A 21,677-nucleotide genomic window follows, 5' to 3' on the forward strand; every position below is an offset into this window, starting at 1 on the left:
TTACGTTAATTGACAATATTTACGCAATTGGATTATTCGGATCAATCACCACAAGGCAAGATAAAGAAAAAGACAAAGAACAAGAAGCAAACTCGCTTGAAGCTGGGGGTTCTTCAGGAAGAGGCCGTGTGGCACACTACACAAATGACACTAAAGGCAAAGTGCACTCCGTTGAAGGGAACTAAATTAGCCCGTCTGACCGGGGTATTAGGTAACTCAATAGTCCAAGCCCCCCCCCCCCCCCCCCCCCCCCCCCAATCTTGCATCTTTCTAGTTTTAACTTGTGTTTTTCTATAGTTTAGTTTCTGAAACTTCTAAGATTACGCAGGTCAAGTAAGAGGGTGTTTGGCTTACAGCGATGCATGGATGAACTGATCAGTTCACTTTAGACCAGGAGTTGGTAGTGTACCACGCGGCCCTCGGTACGGCACCAAAAAAGGCAAAAAAGGGCCCCCCCCCTCCTCTCCCCACACACACACACACTTGCCGCTTCCTCACACAAACTCAATGACCCCACGGCAGTTCTGACTTCAAATGAGGTTAGTCAGGAACAAGGAGGACTTCCAAATGGCATTGTCCGGCATTCTTTTCCCATACCTAGGCAACGTCTTCACTTCCTTTTTGCCCTTTCCTCTCTGCCCCCCCCCCCACGCACACACACACACACACACACAGTTCGCGACTTATCGACCGGCCCGCTCCTTGTCGTCTTTATGGTTACTCGGCCCGCCGCTGCAGAAGGTTGTTGACCCCTGCCTTAAACTAAGCCTAAGGTCGAAATAGAAAAATTATTTGCCTCAGTGCCGACCCCGACCTTTTGCTTCCGACTTCCCCTTTCTTCTCTTTCCCCTTGGCAGCCGGCAAGATATCCAAGGCCTAAATTTTTCCTATTGAACCTCCTGACTTGAACCCTATGCTCATTTCCCCATGCCTGTACCATAAGGATCCTTAGGCCACTCCCCTTTGACTAAAGCCCAAAAACATTTCCTTTAAAAAACGCAAAAAAAAAGAGGAAAGAGTTTTGCCTTCCTGCTCAAAACACTTCCAAATGACCGAGTCTCGAAGGAACTTGGGCTGTGCTTCTGGCAGCCCGGTTCAAAGATCCCTCTTCTAACGGACGCTTCTATCGCTGTAGGCACTCCAGGTTGGGGAATCGTCTGGTGGATCAACGACGAGCTCATACCGGTTTTGCATGTGGAGAGAGGAAAGACGTACACCTTCATAGCTGAGGGCGGCCATGACGACTCCAACTCAGCGCGGTACCATCCGTTTTACATCACGGACAGCAGGAAGGGAGGAGGATCCAAGGAAGACGCAGAGGCGCTTGGGAAACCGGTAAGTGGCCGCTCGAGGAACGATTTTTAAAGACCTCAGCGTGCCGAAACAACCACTGACAGCAGAGTTTGCGCTCCTTGACCCACGGTTCGCTTGTTCGTTTGTTGTAAAGTTAAGAGTAGCTGCGAGGTCGAGAATGTCCCCTTCGGCCGATGTTTTGTTGTGTGTTTACCGTTTGATAACTCAAAGTGGTTCGTAATTTTTTTTTTTTTTAGAACTTTGTGGCTGCGAAGTTAAGGCGTGTCCCATTGGTGCCATTGTTTGAAATGTTTTTTGGTGGCGGTGTTGGGTCAGGATGTATAAAAGGAGGGAGAACTGAATAAAGTTGTTAGCTGTGTTTGAGACGTCGTCGTGTTTCTTCCACCCAGTCTGAAGTGGTAAAAAACGGTAAACTTACACCAGCTCGCCTGCGCCCTAACTGTTTTTTCATAAAAATTAAACATGTTCGAATGGTTCGCTGTCTTCAAGATGGCAAGTTAAATCAGCTTAGACCCTCCCGACCCCTTAAATCACAATTTAGATTTTTCCGAATTTTATTTCAGGGTCATCTGCTACTTGCTGGAGTTACAATGGGTCCCGACGGAAAGCCCGACGTCTCGAACGGTTAGTGTTCGACATCATGTAATGTTGTCTGTATCTGCTGGCAAAATAGCTTGTATACGTGCCAGGTGTTTTTCCAGCATACCGCGGTGATGTCGCATTTTACAAAGCGCTTAATTTTAATTCGTACAGATTTTTTAAGGAGGTGAAAGACGAGTGCCGCTTCGCCGTATATTTATCAGGCACGGTGGACATTAGACGAGGGGATAATCGTCATGACAAGTTGACTAATTAACTAAGATCTGTTAAATAACTTTTCAGTTATTGGTTTTAATGGGTTATGTTGAAACTGCAGTATTAATGGCAAGTACTATGGGGGGCCAGACCAATATAAAGAATCTTCAAAAAGGTAATGTTTTTTTTAGAAAATAATCGATCAATTTTTGCATTTATTTGCCCGATTAAAAAACAATGCATGGCAAGTTGCTAGGCAATAGTGTTGAATAGTGAAACTTTTTAGTATCACAGACGCTTAGCAATACTCTAAGTTTCACGTATGCAGGGCTCAGAAACCTGGCGATCTTCCGGAGCCTTCCATACTCTCGAGCTCCTCTCCCACAGTGCGCACAGGTGGTCGAGCGCCTCCTCGCCTACCCCTATGGTCACGTGACCCCCCCCCCCCCCCCCTTTCTTATCTAATCAGCATCGAGCTTTGCGACCAGGCATATAAGTATTCACAAAATGCTGAGCACCTAGCCAAAGGACGTTTCACGTTAAAATTTTCGCGCAAGACGAGCGCCGCTAGCCCTGCCCAGAATAGCGTCGTCACTTGTATTGTCGGCGCCCCCACCAAAGAGACGCTGCGGAGACAGTGACGGCATGATTGAGACGACTACGTTACTCTTCCAAACGTTATTGTGGGCAGGGCTTGCGGCGCTTTTCTTGAGCGCAAGTTTTGAATCGGAGGAATAAACTCGAAAATTGATCGATTCATATATGAATAACCATTACCTTTCTGCAATCTGTTTCTTTTTATTTTTTATTTGGCCCGGAATAGCACTAGCCGTCAATAATACAACTGCAACATGACCCCAAAAAAAACAATAAATGGAAAGTTAATTCGTGGGTTATAGTGAATTAGTTAACTTACCCTGACGATAATCCCATCCATTTAATGTCCACCGAACCTGATAATATAAGTTCCTTTTAACAGACCCTGATAATGATGAAGATTTTGATCTGCTGTAGAAGTACGCAGAACACAGGTAATGTTACTACGGGGTTCGTCGTGGTTTATGACTGGAGTCTGTTCTAAACAGAGAGACAAGCGAAATGGGAATGGCTATTAGAAAATAGCTATTCGGAAGGCAACTCCGTCTGCTTCCTGCACAGGGGTGGCGATGATGTCAGAACGCCAAGCTCTTATTGGCTGAATGAAAAAAAAAATGGAGTGTAGACCTTATGGCATCTAGCATTCAGGTCCTTTCACTATCGTTTCAATCAAAACTAACCAGAGCTCGGCGTCGCTCTGATGTCACCACAACTCCTCGGCAAGAAGCAGACGCCTTGCTCTCCGCATAGTTTACGTTTTCGGTAAAAGAAAATGATTTACTGGGATGTCTCGGTGACGGGAGTCCCGTAGCCAGATTAGCGGGGCCTCTTCGACGTTTGGGAATGGTATGCCTCGCGGAGTCGGCACCTTTTCGGTCGCATGATCACCTGTCACTTCCTTGGCGGTGATGGTTTCTTTGTTCTTTATGCCGATATTGACTTTTGTTTCGAGAGTCCGAAAGCCCCTGCGACACCCGTCTTTTTTCCCCTGCTCCTTCGCTGAATTAAAAAAAAAATAATGTGGAAGTCAATCTCTCTTACCCTTTAAGTAGATTTGCTTCCGCTTTGCCGTCGCTGGAGTGGCGCCAGCCGTGCCAGCCATACCGCTCGTAGAATTTCGTCATTACAGGATCAACCTTTGAATCGGCCCACGTTCGATACACGCAGACCAGATCGGCGAGTTAGGAAATCAGAAAATACGCGAGTCTGAGAGATGGCGCCGCCGAATTTACGGCACTGCATGCTATAGAAACAGCTTTGCGCAACCTTAGCTAGAAGGCGCGCCCTGCGCGCAATGATGATGATGATCGTCACTGTGGTGCGCTTTTGGGTGATACTGGAGGGCCTAGATTTAAGAGAGGTAGCACCTCAAAGCCTGAACAGCATTTGTCGGACGCCTTTCGCCAAATTGGTCGGAAGTGCGCCCGCGATACGTTCTCATGGGGAGTGGATTGAAACGGGTGGAAAGGCGTAGACGCTTGCAAACGACCAACTCTTTCATCATCGATCGGGGTCGGCCGTTTTGTGCGGCGCACAAAACACGTGCCCCAGTTGAGTAGTTGGAAGCACTCTGAAACCTAGGCACACTAGGTCGTACGTGAGTCCGAGGCGCCGAGCGCCCGAGCGCGATGGCAGCAGCACGCAAAATGGATGCCACCGCAAATGAACCAAAGCCGTGTAATGTTCTAAATGTGATGACTGTCGTCAAAGAGTTCGCTGTAATGGAATTGCGAGCTACTTACAGACTCACTAGTATGGTCCATTTTATCCAAATGTAGGCTATAACAGAAGCTGTAATAAGCGAAGTCAGATCATGGCATAGATAGGAAGACCAGCCAAACTTCACAAACCGGTATGTTATAACCGAATGTCTGTTGTAACTAGGGGCTCTAATCTCCACGACGGGACCAAGCGGGCCCAAGAGACCGGGGCATCGTCGCCTGGCTGCGATTGGCCAGCTCCGCACCGCTGACCAATCGTAGCAGACGTCCATGTCCCGGTCCCTTGGTCCCGTAGCGCCGTGAAGATTAGGGCCTCAAATCGGTTGTAACGAGGTTATATTGAAAATACATGGGAAAGACGGCCCTCGTTTCACTCTCACCCATTTAAAAAATAATCTGTTCGAAATCAAATTAAACATTCTGTATATAACGCAATATACATTCTAAGCTAATTGTTCTTCTACATATTTTTTTATCTATTGTCGTCGTGGTGCCCGAGACTGAGGATGAGTGCACAACTAGACATCGATCTTGAATCCTTTCAAACACTCGAAGCGGCCATAATGGCTCATGATACATACAGAAAAGGCTTGATCTAGACCTGCATAAAAAGACAAGCACCTGCGAGTAACATGAACACACACAAAAAACCTTTAGCCTTTGAGTGGTATATCGTGGAGACAAAAGCGCAAAAAGAAATTAAAAAAAAAACGCTTCAGGCATGGTAGATCTTTCTTTGGTTCGTTAAAAACTAGGGATCTTCGTTTTGTTTCAGTACGTAAAAACGTCGTAGAAAGTTTCAATGAAAGTGCTTACAAAGTGACCAGAGTACCGAATAAATATTGCTTACTGGTCAGATACAAGACGATTAAAGAGGTAGTAAATTCTATTGCAAAGTTAAATTCAAAGAATAACGCATTTATTTTGCAAAACCAGTTTCGGCACATGTAGTTGGCGTAAAGTCAAGAGTACATTCTACCAAGGCATAATTAATATGCCAAACATTCAAAAGTTCGCTCGTGTCATATTAAAGAACCAAGCGAGAAAAAAAAATTGGAGCATTGATTAAAAGATAAATTAATTATAAAAATAGGTTGTAACGTTCTTGTAAAAGTAGAATAGAATAGCTCTTTTTAGAACTCACAAGTTTTAGAAAATATAATAACGAGCCGGCTTATGGCTCACGGCCTTGTGTACCTGGCTCGGCAGGTGGCGAAACAAAACATAGTGCAAATGACATTCAAAGTATCTACACAAAAATATATACATTCACAAAGTGGATCATGGATAGATTTGGCAATAGTACGAACTATAAGATATATAACATACCTTGATAAACCTTTAGTTTAACTAGGAAATCGAGGCTAAGACCCTCGGTTCTGGGATATTACATTGACAAATAAACTGGGATTTCTTATTTTTTCGATCTATGTTTGCTTTAAAGCCACCTTGAAGTATAATAAGACTAAAATAAGAAACTTCATTGTGACCTATGGAATTTACGTGTCGAAAAACCGGTTCGAGAACAAGTGTACGAATACTACTTTTATGACGAGTCATGACCACTTTAGGGGGAAAATAAGTAACGCAATTTCTTGTAATTCGGGAAAAAATATTTATCTGGTCGTACGGCATTTGCCGTACGACAAGCTTGAGAGCAGGACAAGTGATGCAGTACCTGTGTCCGTCATAGTCAGGATTATATTATGACAAAATAACGCGGCACTCTAAACCAGGCAAGCGCGCCGAACGTTTCCAACGCTGCCGACCATGAGGCGAGCGTGTCCGGTCGCTGCGATCATCTGATCAGTGGCCACTCTCAACTATAGTCCTGAGGAGCGTGGAGGACTATGCTCCTCTCTGGTTTTCGACAGTGTTGCCAAAATGCACAATAAAGTATCCAAAGAGCTGTTATTTGCCTGTTCCTAATGTACAAAACACTTTGAAAGTATAAGTAGAGCGTGCTGAATAAATATCACGAGTTGAGGGCAGACGACGTATTCACACGAGTTATTTGTGTTTGGCATATCCTCTGCCTTCCTTCAACTTAGAATAATAAAATTTTAAAAAGGATATCTGGCAGATCGACGAAAAAATAATAATTCTTGCAATGAAGTCATTTCTTTGTTTTTCGCAGCACCTAATCTCACGGCTTAAACTTCCTCTTTCTTAGGACCTTAACTCATCATGCATCTTTTCAGTCACTGATATTAGTTCCATTGTTACATACGTTTGAAATACAATAATACAGAACTATTACAATTAAAAATGATTGTTTAAAAAAGCAGTAACCCCGGACATCATGGTATTTTCAAACATCTGGCTTTTTTTTTTCTGTGTCTATGTCGTTGCTTCTTTCTATATAAATTTGTTTTGTTCCCAAGGTGCACCATCCACTGAACTGCATAATTATTGCGAGGTCGTCCAGAAAAATCTCCCTAATTATCCACTTCTTTCTTTCAGCTGTCGGGCGTTACTGCGAATGGGAGCACAAGTCCATTGATCAAAGCAACAACGTCAAAACGTTTGAGGAGTTCAAGAAAACGCTGGAATTGAAATGTGAGCCCAACGTGAAGTCAGGGATGTTTACTTGGACGCCCGATGAAAAGACCCCGGACATTGTTTACTACCAGGTTAGTGGTCTCGTTTCTCTTCGCTGAATGCTCGTTTCTCTTTTATGCGCACAAATAAAACACAAAACAAGAATAAAACTCGTCAAACAGTATACGAGGGTGTTTAAAAAGTATAATCAAACTGGCAGGAGTCTATGAAAGAAACTTGAACTCCCACGCAAGAAGGATACATTCTTAAAGAAGATGTTGATATTCCCCAACAGGTGGCATGACGGGCTTAATTATCGGGAAGGACAGCATGTACAACATGACGGCACTCTTGACTGTTTGCACTGTTGACGAGCAGCGAGGAGTCATCAGAGTTTTCTGGTTGAAGGGCGTGAAACCTCACAAAGTTCAGAGAAGGATGCTACAGTAGTATGGAGATGCCTGCATTAGAGAGAGAAGAGCCCGCACGAGTGGGTCGAAGCGTGTAAAAATGAGCGAACATCAACCCGTGATCAGTAATCAACAACACTCCGATCGTTCCAGCACGGTCAGAGGGTTTCTGATAACGGATTGTTGGTTGCCCTTTTTTAAACGCGTTGACCCAGTTGTACACTCTTCTCTCTTTCTCTCTCTCTCTCTCTCTCTCTGATGCAGGCATCTCCATACTGTTGCAGCATTATTCTATGAACTCCCCAATATGTTTCAAGCCCTCCAACCACACAAATATAATAACTGCTCGCTGCTCCTCAGTGGTGCAAACCGCTCAGGGCGCCACCATTTTTCGTATGCTGCCCATCCGATTTGAACTAACTAAATGGCTGAGCCAGAGTATCACCTTTCTTTTCCTTTTGCCGCCAGTTTCTCATAGTCGAGAAGTGGTCAGATGCGCCAAATATGCCCAAAGCGCTTAAGGGGAAGTGGCCTTGAGGAGCACCGGGTTTGGGGAGAAACATACTGAAAAAACCCTAAATGTTCGCGAGCCCTTAATTTTCGCGAAATTTAAGGGCACGCGAAAATTTCGATCCTTGAGAGTTTCAATGCACGTGTCTGGAATTCGAAAAATTTAGTGGCCGCGATTATGTCCCCTGTGACCGATTCGCGAAAAGTAAAGGTTGTCCAGTATTTGTCGCTCTGCGTTCGCGAAATGTAGATCTTGCACCAAAGTATGACGAGCAGGAAGCTTCTTGTGCCTTCGAATCTTGGGTGTTTAACACCTAGATATGCTTAATTGTGTTAATTTTATAATCCGAGTGCAGTTTCAAAGCGGCCCTACACAAACAGACGACGCATCAACGACGACGACGTAGTGCGCGCGTGCTTCCGGTGGGCCCGGGAGACGCACGGCGACCAATGTGCGCTGAATGGCCGCTCCATGTCGTGGCGCACGCCGCGTCTCCTGCAAGAGCGACGGTCGCTTCCCGCAATACTTGAAGGTCAAAATTTAAGACCGTTGCGATAATCTGCTCGATAAGCGGAACATACAGTTACTCTAGTCACATTAAGCACGCCACGCCACCTTCTGGGCAATGTCAGCATCATTTCTAAGGGTGCACCTTTACTGCGCAGTAGTTTGAAATGCTTGAGGTGTTCGTTTTATTGGATACTGTCGATATGATGCTACCTTTGGAAACACTATCGCACTTCATGAATATAGGGTTCCGCGTTTTCGGGGTATATTTTTCTTCGAATTCGGGCCTGTTCTTTCGAGGTTTATTTTCCTCCCCAAATATGGTGTACAATAGAAACGTCGGTAAAGTTTATTGCTGCGTTTGTTGAAGACAAGAGGACGCGGACATGGGATCCCCCAATCTGCAGGGAGCATATGCGTGACACGAATACTTGATAAACGTTCCGTACCACCGATAAACGGGACAAGGGGCCTGGTTCCCAAAGAAAGGTGCAGTTCCGCATACAGTACAGTGGGAGCTGCGTTTCGGATCAACACAAAATAAAGCTGAAGCTAGAGATTGATTTCCGTGGAACTTGGGTTTGTGTTGTTCAAGCACAGCCACGATTCGGGCTTTTTCTGTTTTCTTCGATATTGCGAAAATAGGCTCGAGAATTAATTTCACGGGTTCGTCTGAATTTACCGAAAACACGAAACCCTTTTCATGAACAGATCGTCCAACGATCACCGGACGAGCTTTCTGAGTCTCTCCGATGATCATCGGAAAAAGGGAGGTCTCACTACGAACTGCATGAGAATAAAGGGTATTTATAGGGCTTAATATTAGGAGCACTGGTTCCTTCAATGAATCTTCAATGAGCCACAACCAACACTAACGGATGACCTGGCATCAGGTAGAAAGCGCCATATCTATCCCATCTCCAGTAAAAATTAGTCATTCTCTCCTTCAAAAGCATCCCTTAGAGGAGTACTGTACCCTCTTAGTCCTTCAGTCGGTTTATCGCTTAATCTTATATATCTCTCTAGAGCCTCCTAGCTGAAGGGAAATATGTTTGTTTTATAAAATTCGAAGAGTGAGGGAACGTTTTGGGGCCTCTAGAGAAACTTCTTGAGTCGACAAAAGTTATTTCTAGATCCAAAATCATAAAGCGAACGCAAAGAAGCAGTATGCAGCGGTGAGAAAACCACCGGGTTTTCCGCGAGGAAGAGACTTCAGTTTCCAAAGCTTTGCACAAACGTTTGCTCACATGTTCCCTTTTGTTGTGAAGGGGGCCGGTGAAACGTTTCGGTCTTCTCGTACACATTGCCCCACTCGGTTTCAGTGCTTCACCCACTATTACCTCGGCTGGAAGATTTTGGTGAAGGACCCAGGCACCCCGGATGAACCGATAGCGTCCAAGACCGACACCCCGGGTGACCCGATGAGGCCCAAGTACGACAGTGACTCCACGGATGCACCGATGACGCCCAAGCACGACAGTGCTTGCATCTTCGGCTCATCACTTCTGGTGACATCAATGCTGGCTTGTGTGACATTGAGACTATCATCGCAACTTACGCGTCATCAGTGAGAACGATTGTTCCTGTCTAGATTGGTCAAGGAAAAACTTTGGCATGATTGGTGGCGTTCCAAAGTTCTTCGGAACCAGTCTCACGACGGGAAATGTGCGGAATTTGCCATAAAGAGTAGCCTCCAAAACAAGAAAAGACGCCACCTGATTGTTTTTTCGGCTTTACTTGTGCTGCAATTAAACGTTGCTGACAGGTGTCGAACAGCGGATAGATATCGATGATCATTCCAGGGTTCGGCACCTATGGGCCGTTTTTTCGTGGCGGCCGCCATATTGAATTTTGACGTAGCTGAGTTGGGGCAAAACAGCAAATCACTTTATTTGTCGGTCGGAAGGCACTAAAATTTAAAGGGTACATGCAAATAGCTCTACTTTTTTTCTTCGTTATACTTTTTTATTGTAGTCATGCCTAAATTATTTACTTTTTGTCACCCAACCCAACTACGTCATATTTCAACATGGCAGCCGCAACACAAAAACGGTCTATTGAAAAGATTTGCTTCATTACATCTGCCTTGTTTATTGATGGCTGCCAAATATGTGCTCGGGATTCATAAATACGATGTAATTACGTGCAAATGTAAATGAAGTGCCAGCCAACATTTCAAGCTCATGCCTGATTATTCCTGCATATCTTTGTTGTTGTCTTCGAGTGATAAAATGGTGTGCGAACGAACGGGAAGTTGTGAAACAATCCCCCTAGATTTCGCTCTTCCTGGATATACAAGGTGCAATAGAAAGTTCCAAAACTAGTCCCCATCATCGCAGCGATTGGGCACGAGCCACTAACCCGAACGCATGTCGAGGCATTGATTCTTACGAGCTCCAGTCGAATGCTTACGTAGCGCTGGTGTCCATTGTATCAGCCACATTTAAATATTGTCACCGCGGGGATTTCAGAGCTTATGACGAAATCCTGAGGTTACTGTTGTTGGCAACGGAAACAATGCGATCCCCACAATTTTGTCATGAAGTTTTGCGAAGGAGAGACTGAAAGAAAACGTCCGCTTTTATCCTTGACTTCACACGGTGACAAAAAAGCTTCTTGGTCAGTGGTGCTGCGTGCTAGTGTACTTGGTCCCACTAGTACCAGTAAGCTTGTGTAAAGTGAGAAGCATTCCTACCCAATATGGCTGCACGGCTCCTTTCAAGGGGCAATATGAAATTAATTTTGGGCTGCGATGAATGCGTTTAGATTTGGATTTTACTAATCGCCTATCGTTTAGTGGGCCAAAGAAAAACAGTACACGAAGCTAGAGAAAAAAAGCTTTGCACACGCGCCAGATAAGAGCCGCCATTGCTGACCTTCTCTTGTCTTACCGAGATTCCGAGCCACTGAAGCGGGCATTGACGAGCCTCCACAAAGGCATATGCTGGGGAGAAGGACAAAGGAGAATCTAGAATGGCAATAACCTCTCCTGCTGTGGTAATGCTGAAGCGAAGTACACAGAATAAGAGAGAAAACAAAAAACTGAAAGTCGGTTTTGGCAAGGCCCATGCACAGCTTCTGCAAAACGTCTATAAATTTTGAAAATATTACGGACTATATCTTACTTCCTCCCTTTCGAGAACCTCTCCGCGTTCTCACTATGTTGCTTCCGCCGTACCAAAGCACGTCAGCGGAATCCAGCTTACATATTGAACACGAACACTTCGTTACTCGGACGTATGCACTCATCAACAATCAATCCGTCGACGAATATTCGGATACGCCTTCGTGGCCAATGAGTGCCGTGACTGCACTTACCATCACCTGAACAATTTGGATGGTGTGCGCAAAAAGCACGGTGGAATCTTCGAGTCGTCGCATCCTAAAGCCGACACCATCAAAGGGGACGATCTGCCATTACTCTTATTTTCGTCTAAGAAACCAAAATGGATCGTGGAATGCCGACCTCGTTGGCAAGAAGTCAAGGAGAGTTGTACCAGATGCAAGAAACACGGACGGCCTAAGGCCCCTTGATATTTTACAGTTCACTGTAAAATGATAGCAATAAAAATTCCGAAGACACCTAAGCACTTCTTATGAGTTGTGAATGCGAAAGCATCCCTGGCTCACTGGTGACTGCTGCGCCGAATGGTGAGGCAGCGGTGGGAGTGCGAGGTGCGGCGCGTGCTGAAATCACGCGTCCTCTCATCATCATTATCATCGCCCTAGCTGCGGGTACCGGTTGACGACGTTAGACCTCAAAGCGTAACGATAGGCCTAACGTTAGGCCTAACGTCAGGCCAGCGCATACCCGCGTCCCGCCCTCCCGGTGCGCCGCCAGCAGTTCGGCTGGCTCCATAGCAACGGTGTCATCGCTGCCAAAAAGCCAGCCACACGACGCATCGTAGTCAATGGGAATTTAACTCCCGTTTCGCTCAGGCGAATTTAGATGCCGCTTATCGCTGCTAATTGTTAATGGATCGCTCCATTAACAATTTAATGCAACCGCAAAAAAAAAAAAAAAAAGTTTAGCCACGCACAAGAAAAAGTTAGCCAAGGAGGCAGCGCGTTTTGCTCAGACGCAGACGGCGGGGTTCGAAACGCGCCACCGCCTGCCGTTTTTATCTTTTTTAACGCGAAAGCATTAAGGCTCGTTCACACACTTGTAACCGAGTACGACCGAGAGAGACAATACCGAGTTTAAGCCACTTACGACGTCTCAGGACCAGCTCCGCAGCATCGCATCCGGCCCTAGGACGTCGGAAGAGGCTGAAAAACCTGTCTTGTCTCTCTCGGTCGTACTCGGTTACAAAAGTGTGGACGAGCCTTTAAATCGCTCATGGAACGATCCGGCGTTATCTGAGCTTGAAGCTGGCGTTATCGTTGTCTGTAGCAGTGATAAACGGCACCCGAATTCTCCTGAACGAAACGAAACTTAAAGGGATACTTCAACGAAATTTGAAATATTCCCGTCGTGTTCAAAAATAGGTTGAATATGATCCACAATATCCGTAAATGACAATCGCAGGTTTGTATTTTGATCCTGGTGGCTGTATTTTTCGTTATAAACGGCCCACTCTGGCAAGCGCTCGGAGAAGGCCCAGCTTAGAGCACGTGACATCCAACGCAATTGTGACGTAGGTCGTCTCAAGACGAGCAAAGCTACGGCGAGGCTGACGTCGAGAGGATGGCCTAGTCGTTCCAGTTACCGAAGCGGCTGCTTTTGTATAAATTTTGAGCGACGGGTTAATCTTCTATAATCTTCTAGGGGGACAATAGCGACTTCTGCGACACACAAAAGGGATTCTCGGGAAGAGGGGAGTTCCTCCTTCCCCCCTTCTCTCGTCGTGGCCGGAGGCGAGACAACCTCCGTCACTAGCTGTCAAGGTTCCTGGACGAGCATTACAAACGAGGCGTTATCGACATCCACCAGGTGCTCTTTGCTAATCGTTTAATTCGTTTTAAAATTCCTTTGCGAGACTTTTTTAACAAGATATTGGTATGTTCCATGTGATACTGCTCTTTTGAACACATATAGACTAAAAAATGAGCGCCGAAATTTCGTTGTAGTATCCCTTTAAATTCTCATTGGGTGCGACGCGTCATGTGGCTCCATAGCAACGGCGTCATAATTGTTAAGGGGCCAGCCGAACTGCTGGTGGCGCAGCGGGACAGGGGAGGGGGGGGGGGGAGGGAATAGAGTTCCTGTATGTAGCTACATACGGTAGCAGAGTTGCGCATTCAGCCTCGGCGGGTGGCCGTAGCGCCGGCTTTCCTGCTCGGCCCTGGATGCTTTGCTCGTCACGTGACCGAATTCGGCGAATAGCGGCGTAGCGGGAGCCGTCGCGCATGGAAAACAGAAAAGGAGGAGAAGGAGGCGAAAGCGGGGGAACATACGTGGGAGCGCGTGTATCGTCGGCGGAGCGACCGTAGCGGTGGCTTTCCTGCAAGGGGATGGATGCTCTGCTCCTCACGTGATCGATCTCGGCGAATAGCGGCGTGGCGGCGAGGGGAAAACAAATGCGCAACTCTGCTCTCCTTTTGGGGGAGCATATCGAGGAACTGGGGGGACGCGGGTATGCGCTTTCCTGATATTAGGCCCAGACTTAGAAAGTAATCCGTTACGAATAACGGATTACTTGGAATCCGTTACTTTTTAAAGTAATTTTGCAATTGCCACGTTACTTTTTTTCGGAAGTAATTTGTAATTCAATTTCGCTACAAAATATTGGTAACCGATTACTTTAAGTATTCGTTACGTTTTTTTCTTTTTTTTAATATGAGCATTTTGTAAATAAATAAATAAATAATACAGTAACTGGAGCAATACGAGCAGGACATTCAGCATCATAAAGTGAGAAAGTTCAACAAAATAGAAAACACCAGGAAGGGGAGAATAGCCGAAAAGAAAACACGATTTTTTCTATGACCGGTCACTAGAGCCACTAGAAAAACGGACAAGGCATCTATACGAAAGACAAAAATCAAGTAAGACAACGCCGAGTAGACTCTCCGTCGCTTTCCATCGTGTTTTTCTTCTCCCGGGCAGGAGAAAGCTCTTCGTGTTTATTGGTCTTTGTATTTTACACCGTTTCACCCTCTCTAACCTCTTCGGCGTCTCCCGCCACCTGCACAGACATCAAACGCGGGTCCGTACCCACTCGATTCGCGGGTTCATTGTAATTTAATTACTTCCCAACGTCAGTTATTCCAAAATTTCAGGCACAATTACAATTACTTTTGCAAGACATTGCCGTTTGCCCAACCGTTTCACCGGTGACGAGAAGCTAAGCTTCTCGTCACCGTTGAATTGCTGGCCACCGGGGATATGTAGAAACCTCAATGCTGTCGGCATACTGTCGGCGCACTGTAAACAAAAAAACAGTACAATGTCTCAGCTGTTCATTTGGAACGAAGACTTTATTGAGGATAACCCCCTTTCTCCGCAAAGTAATCGCTGCTCACGAGTTGGCGTGCATAGTCTAACAAATTAAACGTCTTAGTATAAATATGTACTATCGGGGAAAAATGAAATGCGAACAGAGGAGCGCGTGGCTCACGGTACAGGCTGCGCCACCTGGAAGTGAGCCTAGGAGCGAGGGTGCGTGGCCTACTCCGACGTGTTCACGCCCCTCCCTCGGCGCTCCCCAAGCTTCAGCAGTGCGCCTCTTAGTGCGCTGAAAGCTATCACCGCTATTTTTGCTGGCTCAGCGCGTGCGGTGCAAAGGAGCTCGCCGCACTTGCCGGGCAGGCCAAGATAGCGGTGACAGCTTTCAGCGCACTAAGAGGCGCACTGCCGAAGCTGGGGGAGCGCCAATCGAGGGGCGTGAACACATCGAAGTAGGCCACGCACCCTCGCCCCTAGGTTCACTTCCAGGCGGCGCAGCCTGTACCGCGAGCCACGAGCTCCTCTGTTCGCATTTCATTTTTCCCCGATAGTACCAACACTCGTTCGCAAAACATTTTTTTTTTTTATTCACCATAAAAACACTTGCAAGGCTTATGTACCGTCATATGTCTTGGATCCCGGACTGCTGAAGAGTGATGCGTTCGCGGAATGCTGCCGTCGGTTAGTTTAGTAGTCCCTCTGAACTATCGCTTTGCTTGACGTACTCATAGGTTGATGGTGAGTCACTAATATAACAGCCAGATCGAAATTAATGTTCAGCAGAACCAAGCAGAACTTATAGCCCTCATTAAGCGACGCCGCGGCCATTTTGTTTCTAGGTACTGCTCCTCCCTCGGCGCCCCTGCTCTCCCAGTCACGTGACCTGGAATTCCCCCTTCTAGGGACAATAGTTAACTTTAAACCACGGTTCGCGTTCGAGAAAACGGGCCCTGAAGGTCTGACGAGGCCTTGGTACCGCTACATAAATGAAATATTAAAAAGACAATGACACTCGTCGACAGCAGTGCACACTAAAACAAGAAGCGCTATTAAATAAAATGTAATGAATAACAAAATATACATATCTATGACATTTAGATAGTGCACATTTTTGATACTATGAAACTATGCTATACAACCATAACACAAAAAACCTACAAAAAAAAAAAACAGAGATAGCAAAGAAGATAAAACCAGATATTTCAGATCAGTTTGCAACATTTGTGGGCAAGAGAGTTTCTTTCACTATGCTTTTGTATTTGTTTAGCGATATACAGGGTGATTCAAGGAGACGGCGCTCTTTAAATCGACCGGAAAATTCGGTTTCTTAACCGATCACGCTACGACTTTGTGCAACGTTGCCCACAGATGGTGCTTTTTTTTTTTTGTAATATTTGCAAAGAGCGAACTTACTTGAGGAAAAAGTGAAGAAAGAAAAAGGCTTAGCTCCTATGGAAACGCAGCGACGCCACCGGTCTTCAAACAACACGGCACCGTTTTGCGCGGGAGACAAGAGATGGCGCAAGCGGTCGCGACGCCAACTGCCGCCAACGAACGAGCATACGACGCTGAGAGCCGGCGTCTTTAGCAGACAAGAAACTGCAGTTCCTTGTTGTTACCGCGCCTGTTTTTGTTGCTGCGACTGTCGCCACCTGCGGAACGCGCGCCGCTTTTGAGTCGAAAAGTTCGTCTGCTAAAGACGCTGGCTCTCGGCGCCGTATGCTCGTTCGTTGGCGGAGTTCGTTGCGCCATCTCTTGTCCCCCGTGCGAAACGGCGCCGTGTTGTTTGAAGACCGGTGGCGTCGCTGCGTTTCCATAGGAGCTAAGCCTTTTTCTTTCTTCACTTTTTCCTCAAGTAAGTTCGCTCTTTGCAAATATTACAAAAAGCACCATCTGTGGGCAACGCTGCGCAAAGTCGTAGCGCGATAGGTTAAGAAACCGAATTTTGCGGTTGATTTAAAGAGCCTGGCGTCTCCTTGAATCACCCTGTATTTGACGTAATAAGTGTATGAAGATAACTGTGTGTATTAAGGAAGTTTGGAATTTGAAATGAGAGCGTTTGTCTGCCCATGTTTGTCCTGATTTTGGGGAGTATATACTTGTCATTTCGAGTGTTGTAATGGTGGTCGGGTCTAGTGCATGCAGACGGATAGCTAGGTCTGCATTGGCTATACATTTTAACGTTAGAACCAAGTTTTTCTTTTCTTCTAAATAACAGGCGAAACACCCGAGTCAAAAGGGAGCTTTTGTAGATCGTTTCTTTAGCTCCCAATCTCGTAGCGGAGGTAGACGCTGCTACTGAGCATGCGCACCGCTAGCTTTGTCTGCAGAATTCCAGGGATCATTTCCGTAGGCCGTAAGCTAGCGGGATGGCGTTTGTGATTGCAGCTTTCGTTCTCTTGTCGGCTTACACGTGAACGGAGTGGAGTGCACCTACGTTATTTCTCTTAAATACAATATTTTATTTTTACAGGGAATACCATAATACGGGCGTTTGAGAAATGAAAAGCAGTGTTGCCGAACATTTTTGAAAAATATGAAAATTGTTTCTATTGTTTTTTCTGGATAAGTGTACGGAAAAAATAACGTGAAAGTAATTTGTAACGTAACGTGTAAGGTAATCCGTTACTTTTCAGCGAAAGTAATTTGCAACGGTAATTCATTACATTTGAGGCTGGGTAATTTGTCATTCTGATCCATTACATTTTTCAAGTAACGAGCACAAGTCTGATTAGGCCTAACGTTACGCTTAGAGGTCTAACGTCGTCAACCGGTAGCCGCAGCTAGGGCGATAATGATAATGAGAGGTCACGTGATTTCAGCACGCGCCGCGCAGAGCTTCGCACTCCCGGCGCTGCCTCACCCAGCAGCGCAGCAGTCACCAGCGAGCCAGGGATGGTTTCGCATTCACAATTCATAAGAAGTGCTTAGGTGTCCTTGGGAATTTTCGATGTAAGTAGAAGATTCGATAATTTCGAAAACCGACTAGCATGTTCATGTTTAAAATGTATAGTTTGAAAACGATCGAGGAAGAATAGTCTATAGGCTCCAAGGGAGGCTCAAAAAAAGCCGGGCCGCGCCGTACGGAGCCAGTCTCGCCCCAGCGCTCGACCCTGCTGTTACGCCGCCATCGACGCCTGCGACGATAGCCTTCGTCTATTTTGTTTTGGGCACAAGTTCGCCCCTTTGAACGTTTAGTTTCCTTCGGTCATTCGTCGCCTCAACAATTGTCATTCGTGACATTTTGGCGGAGGTGCGGGGCATCGCATTCTATATATTCCCGTGACACGTACCCCTCCGAAGACACCCCGGCCAAGTAAGGTGCTCAGCCATGAAATGCTACCCTTCGCAGGAGGCCAACCCCCAGATTTCGGTTCCCTGCCGCAGAAGCTAAAGAAGACCGCGACGATGACTATCCCATCCGTCGTCATCCTGTCCTTCACTCCCCGCACTCCAACGCACTTCCACGGCGGAGCACACTATACTCTTGGAGAAAAGAGTGTCAATAGTCCTCTCTAAGGGGGAGGAACGGTCTTGTAACCTATGTTCCCTTAGAAAGGGAGAAAGTTTCGTCCCTGAAGCAGGGGAGCAAAGTTCCTCCGTCGCCTGCATGTCATTGTGGCGGCCCCAAATCGAGCAAATGGAGCTCAATAAGGCTTAACGAGGACGCTACGTCTCTTGTACGGGACGATAGGAGCAGCAAATAAAAGTGTAACACGAGCTTTCCGCGAACTGTGTTTATTTCCAAAGCCAGATTCCCCCGCGGGTGGAGAAACTTGCGTTTCAAAAGCAGTTACTCAGTCTTCTCGTCGTCAGCACTGCGATGTTAAACGGAGACCACCGATACCCAGTTACTTCGCGCACTTTACGTCTTACCTTTGCTATTGTTCGAGTCAAAATTCCTTCGTTAACCGCACATCACGGATGAACGGCAGACCAATCCGCGAAACCAAAAGCTGCTATCAAAAGAACAAATTCGAAGCCGCTGTTTATCGCGTAGCAAGAAAGAATGTTAAATAGCTTGCCACCAGATGGCAGGGTCAAGCAGAGTAATTGCAAGTACCTAGGCTAGGTGGCGCTAGGTACCGCCCAATTCATGTTCTACGAAAAATATGTATTATTTCCTCACGCCACCATTGCGCTCCGAGATCTTCGGGAAACTCTATTACACACACATGTAGTCACGATACGCATACTACAAGCATCAGGTGAACATACATTGAGGGCATATACATGCATGGCACCTGCAAACATCAATACAACGGCACACTAACCCGATCACAACACTCGAGGTAAATTGGTTTGCTCTGTATGTTTATACAGCCTTGATGGAGATACACTACGACGGGTAATCGGCCTCTTAGCTCTAGATGAGAAATTTAGCCAGTGATGCACGTTAAAAATCCCAGGTTAGCGGTTGTACTAACCGCTAACCTGGGATTTTTAACGTGCATCACGCAGTAGTGATTACACGAACGCGTGCCGGTACGGAACTCATCCAGATCGAAACGGGCGGGGGCGGTGGGGAATCGAACCCGAGGTTCCCAGCGCAAGCTTTCGCTCCACGCTCCGAGCTGAGACGCGTTAGCCCACTCGGCCACTTCCTCCTTTTTTTTTTTTCTTTATTGCCGGCATTGACATAGCGCAACCAAAAAGCACAGTGCTCTAAAAATGCCGTCAATCGCTTATTGACTGACGAGGCGTGGTTAAAAAAAAATTTACATTTAACAGTTTTCCATTGTTGGTAACCACTCCGGGACATTTGATCGAACCTTCCAAACTTCGACAATATAACGAACAGACTCGGAAAAATATTCCCCCACAGCCCTCGTGTCAAATTCTGCAGGGCGAACCGCCATGCGACATCTCCATATGCTGTGAAGGCCGAGCAACATGAAAAGATGGAAAGGCACACAATTCTCGTTTTCGACTGCTAGGAACCGTATGCCATGGGAATCTAGGGGAAACTCCTTTCTTAGAGTACGCTGCAACACATCCCAGAGAAATATAGCGTCCCAACAGTCCAAAAAGACATGCTCAACTGAGTCAGGTTTCTTACACAAAAAACGGTGATCACCCCACGCGACAGACATACCCCTCTCCACCATCCACGTTTTAACAGGCAGAGTACCGGTGTGCAACTTAAAAAAAGAAAGTTTTGATGCACGCTGGGACGGACATTCTCTTTACACGTTCCAACACATCCTGCCCTGAACCTGTAGAATACAGAGCTCTATACAGTGGAACCGGCAGGGTAACCTCAACAAGATCCTGGTACAGCTTTTTCCTAGTGACCACTCAGATATTCCAACGAAAAGCGTGCTCTTAAGAATTTGTACGCTCCCACCACTTCGCGCATATAACCGAAGATACACCCACCATTTCCATACTCTGACGATACTATGTACTCAGGCAGAACATTACACAATTGCACTCGACAAACTGTGCTCAAAAACGGGTCCTTGACTTTACGTAAGAAAAAGAAACGATTTACCAGCTGCTTCAAAAACAAATGAGATAGCGCCAGGCCTCCATCACTCACACTGCGAAAAAGACTAGTCCGGCTCGTGCGCTCATAAAAAGAGCCCCAAATGAAGACCGCAAACACCCGATGAATTTTTTGGATATTCACCTTGGAACAGTGTAAAACCTGAAGCACATACCACAGTTTACTTATGAACGCATTGCAAACAGTGGATGGGGTAAATACCGAGATATCCTTTCCTCTCCACTTCTCAGCTTCTCCTGGCAGTTCGAGTACCTGGGTCCTCCAAAAAGGGTCGCTGTCCCGATAGCTTTCCAGGGGGACCCCTAGATACTTTACCGGAGACGAGACCCATTTGACGTTTTCAAACACACTGGGCTTCACGTCCCACTCCCCATGCCAAAAACATATATGCACTTTTCCCAGTTGACGGCACTACCACTTCTATTGCAAAAAGGTTTTACTAATGCTATCGCCTCTCGTACGCTTTCTCTGTTTGCACAGAACAACGCGATATCGTCTGCGTAGGCCAGTACTCGCACCTCGGAAGCATGTAGCTTAAAGCCACGAATGACGCTGCTTTTAACTACGCTCAAGCAGAAAGACTCTATGTAAATGCAAAATAAAAGCGGGGACAGAGGGCAACCCTGTCGCACGGACCGGAGGACACCAATGCGTTTACCAACTGACTTGTTCACAATCAGGCTTGTCGTGCATCCCTCGTACGCCGTACGAACACCCTCTATAATTACGGAGCCTACGTTTACATGTTCCATTATCGCCATCAAAACCTCATGTGATCCACGATCGAATGCTTTTTCCAAGTCAATCTGGAGCATTGCAATTTTATCATTCGTTGCGTCACAGCATTCTGGTACACTTCGAGCGGTGTGAATATTTGTTGTGATCGATCTTCCTTTTATTCCACACTGATAGCTTTGGTGCACATCCAATACGTTGTCTAGAGACATCCTAATAAAACCGCAGGGTTAAGGCCCGTTCACATTCTTGCAACCGAGTACGACTGAGAGAGACGAGACCGGCTTTCGGAGCTGATTCTAAGAAGTCGCAAGAGGCTTAAAAACCGGTCTGGTCTCTCTCGGTCTTACTCGGTCGCAAGAGTGTGAACGGCGCTTTAGGCGACAGATCGAAGCAGGTAGGACGAGCGAATTTCGAACTGCAACTGACAACAAGCAGACAAAGAAAAAAGCGGCGGCCAGGCGCGCCCTTCCGGATCTCGATGCTTATAAGCGTGTAACTCGCGCGCTGCCGCGGGTCACGTGACAGAGGGGACAAGAGAGGAGGGAGTGGGCGCGGTGGAGGCGCAGAACACCGGGACAGCACCGAACCCTCTCCCCAGGCATTCCATCACTCTAAAGAAAGCCCGTGCGTCTACTTTCCCGCACAA

General features: G+C 46.5%; 1 protein-coding gene across 1 annotated transcript in view; it reads left to right on the top strand.

Annotated features, from left to right (window-relative positions):
• Nucleotides 1-18,502, top strand: part of LOC8023865 (protein Skeletor, isoforms B/C) — a gene marked incomplete in the record, with an annotated part of 137,386 nt that extends 118,884 nt beyond the window's left edge. The window contains 5 exon segments of the mRNA XM_042287326.1: nt 1,136-1,335; nt 1,878-1,938; nt 6,891-7,060; nt 9,719-9,828; nt 18,137-18,502. Coding sequence (XP_042143260.1) covers nt 1,136-1,335; nt 1,878-1,938; nt 6,891-7,060; nt 9,719-9,828; nt 18,137-18,293 — 698 coding nt within the window.
• Nucleotides 18,503-21,677: the final 3,175 nt, after the last annotated feature.

This window comes from Ixodes scapularis, unplaced genomic scaffold (assembly GCF_016920785.2).
Source record: "Ixodes scapularis isolate PalLabHiFi unplaced genomic scaffold, ASM1692078v2 PGA_scaffold9__187_contigs__length_104089568, whole genome shotgun sequence".
NCBI lineage: Eukaryota > Metazoa > Arthropoda > Arachnida > Ixodida > Ixodidae > Ixodes > Ixodes scapularis.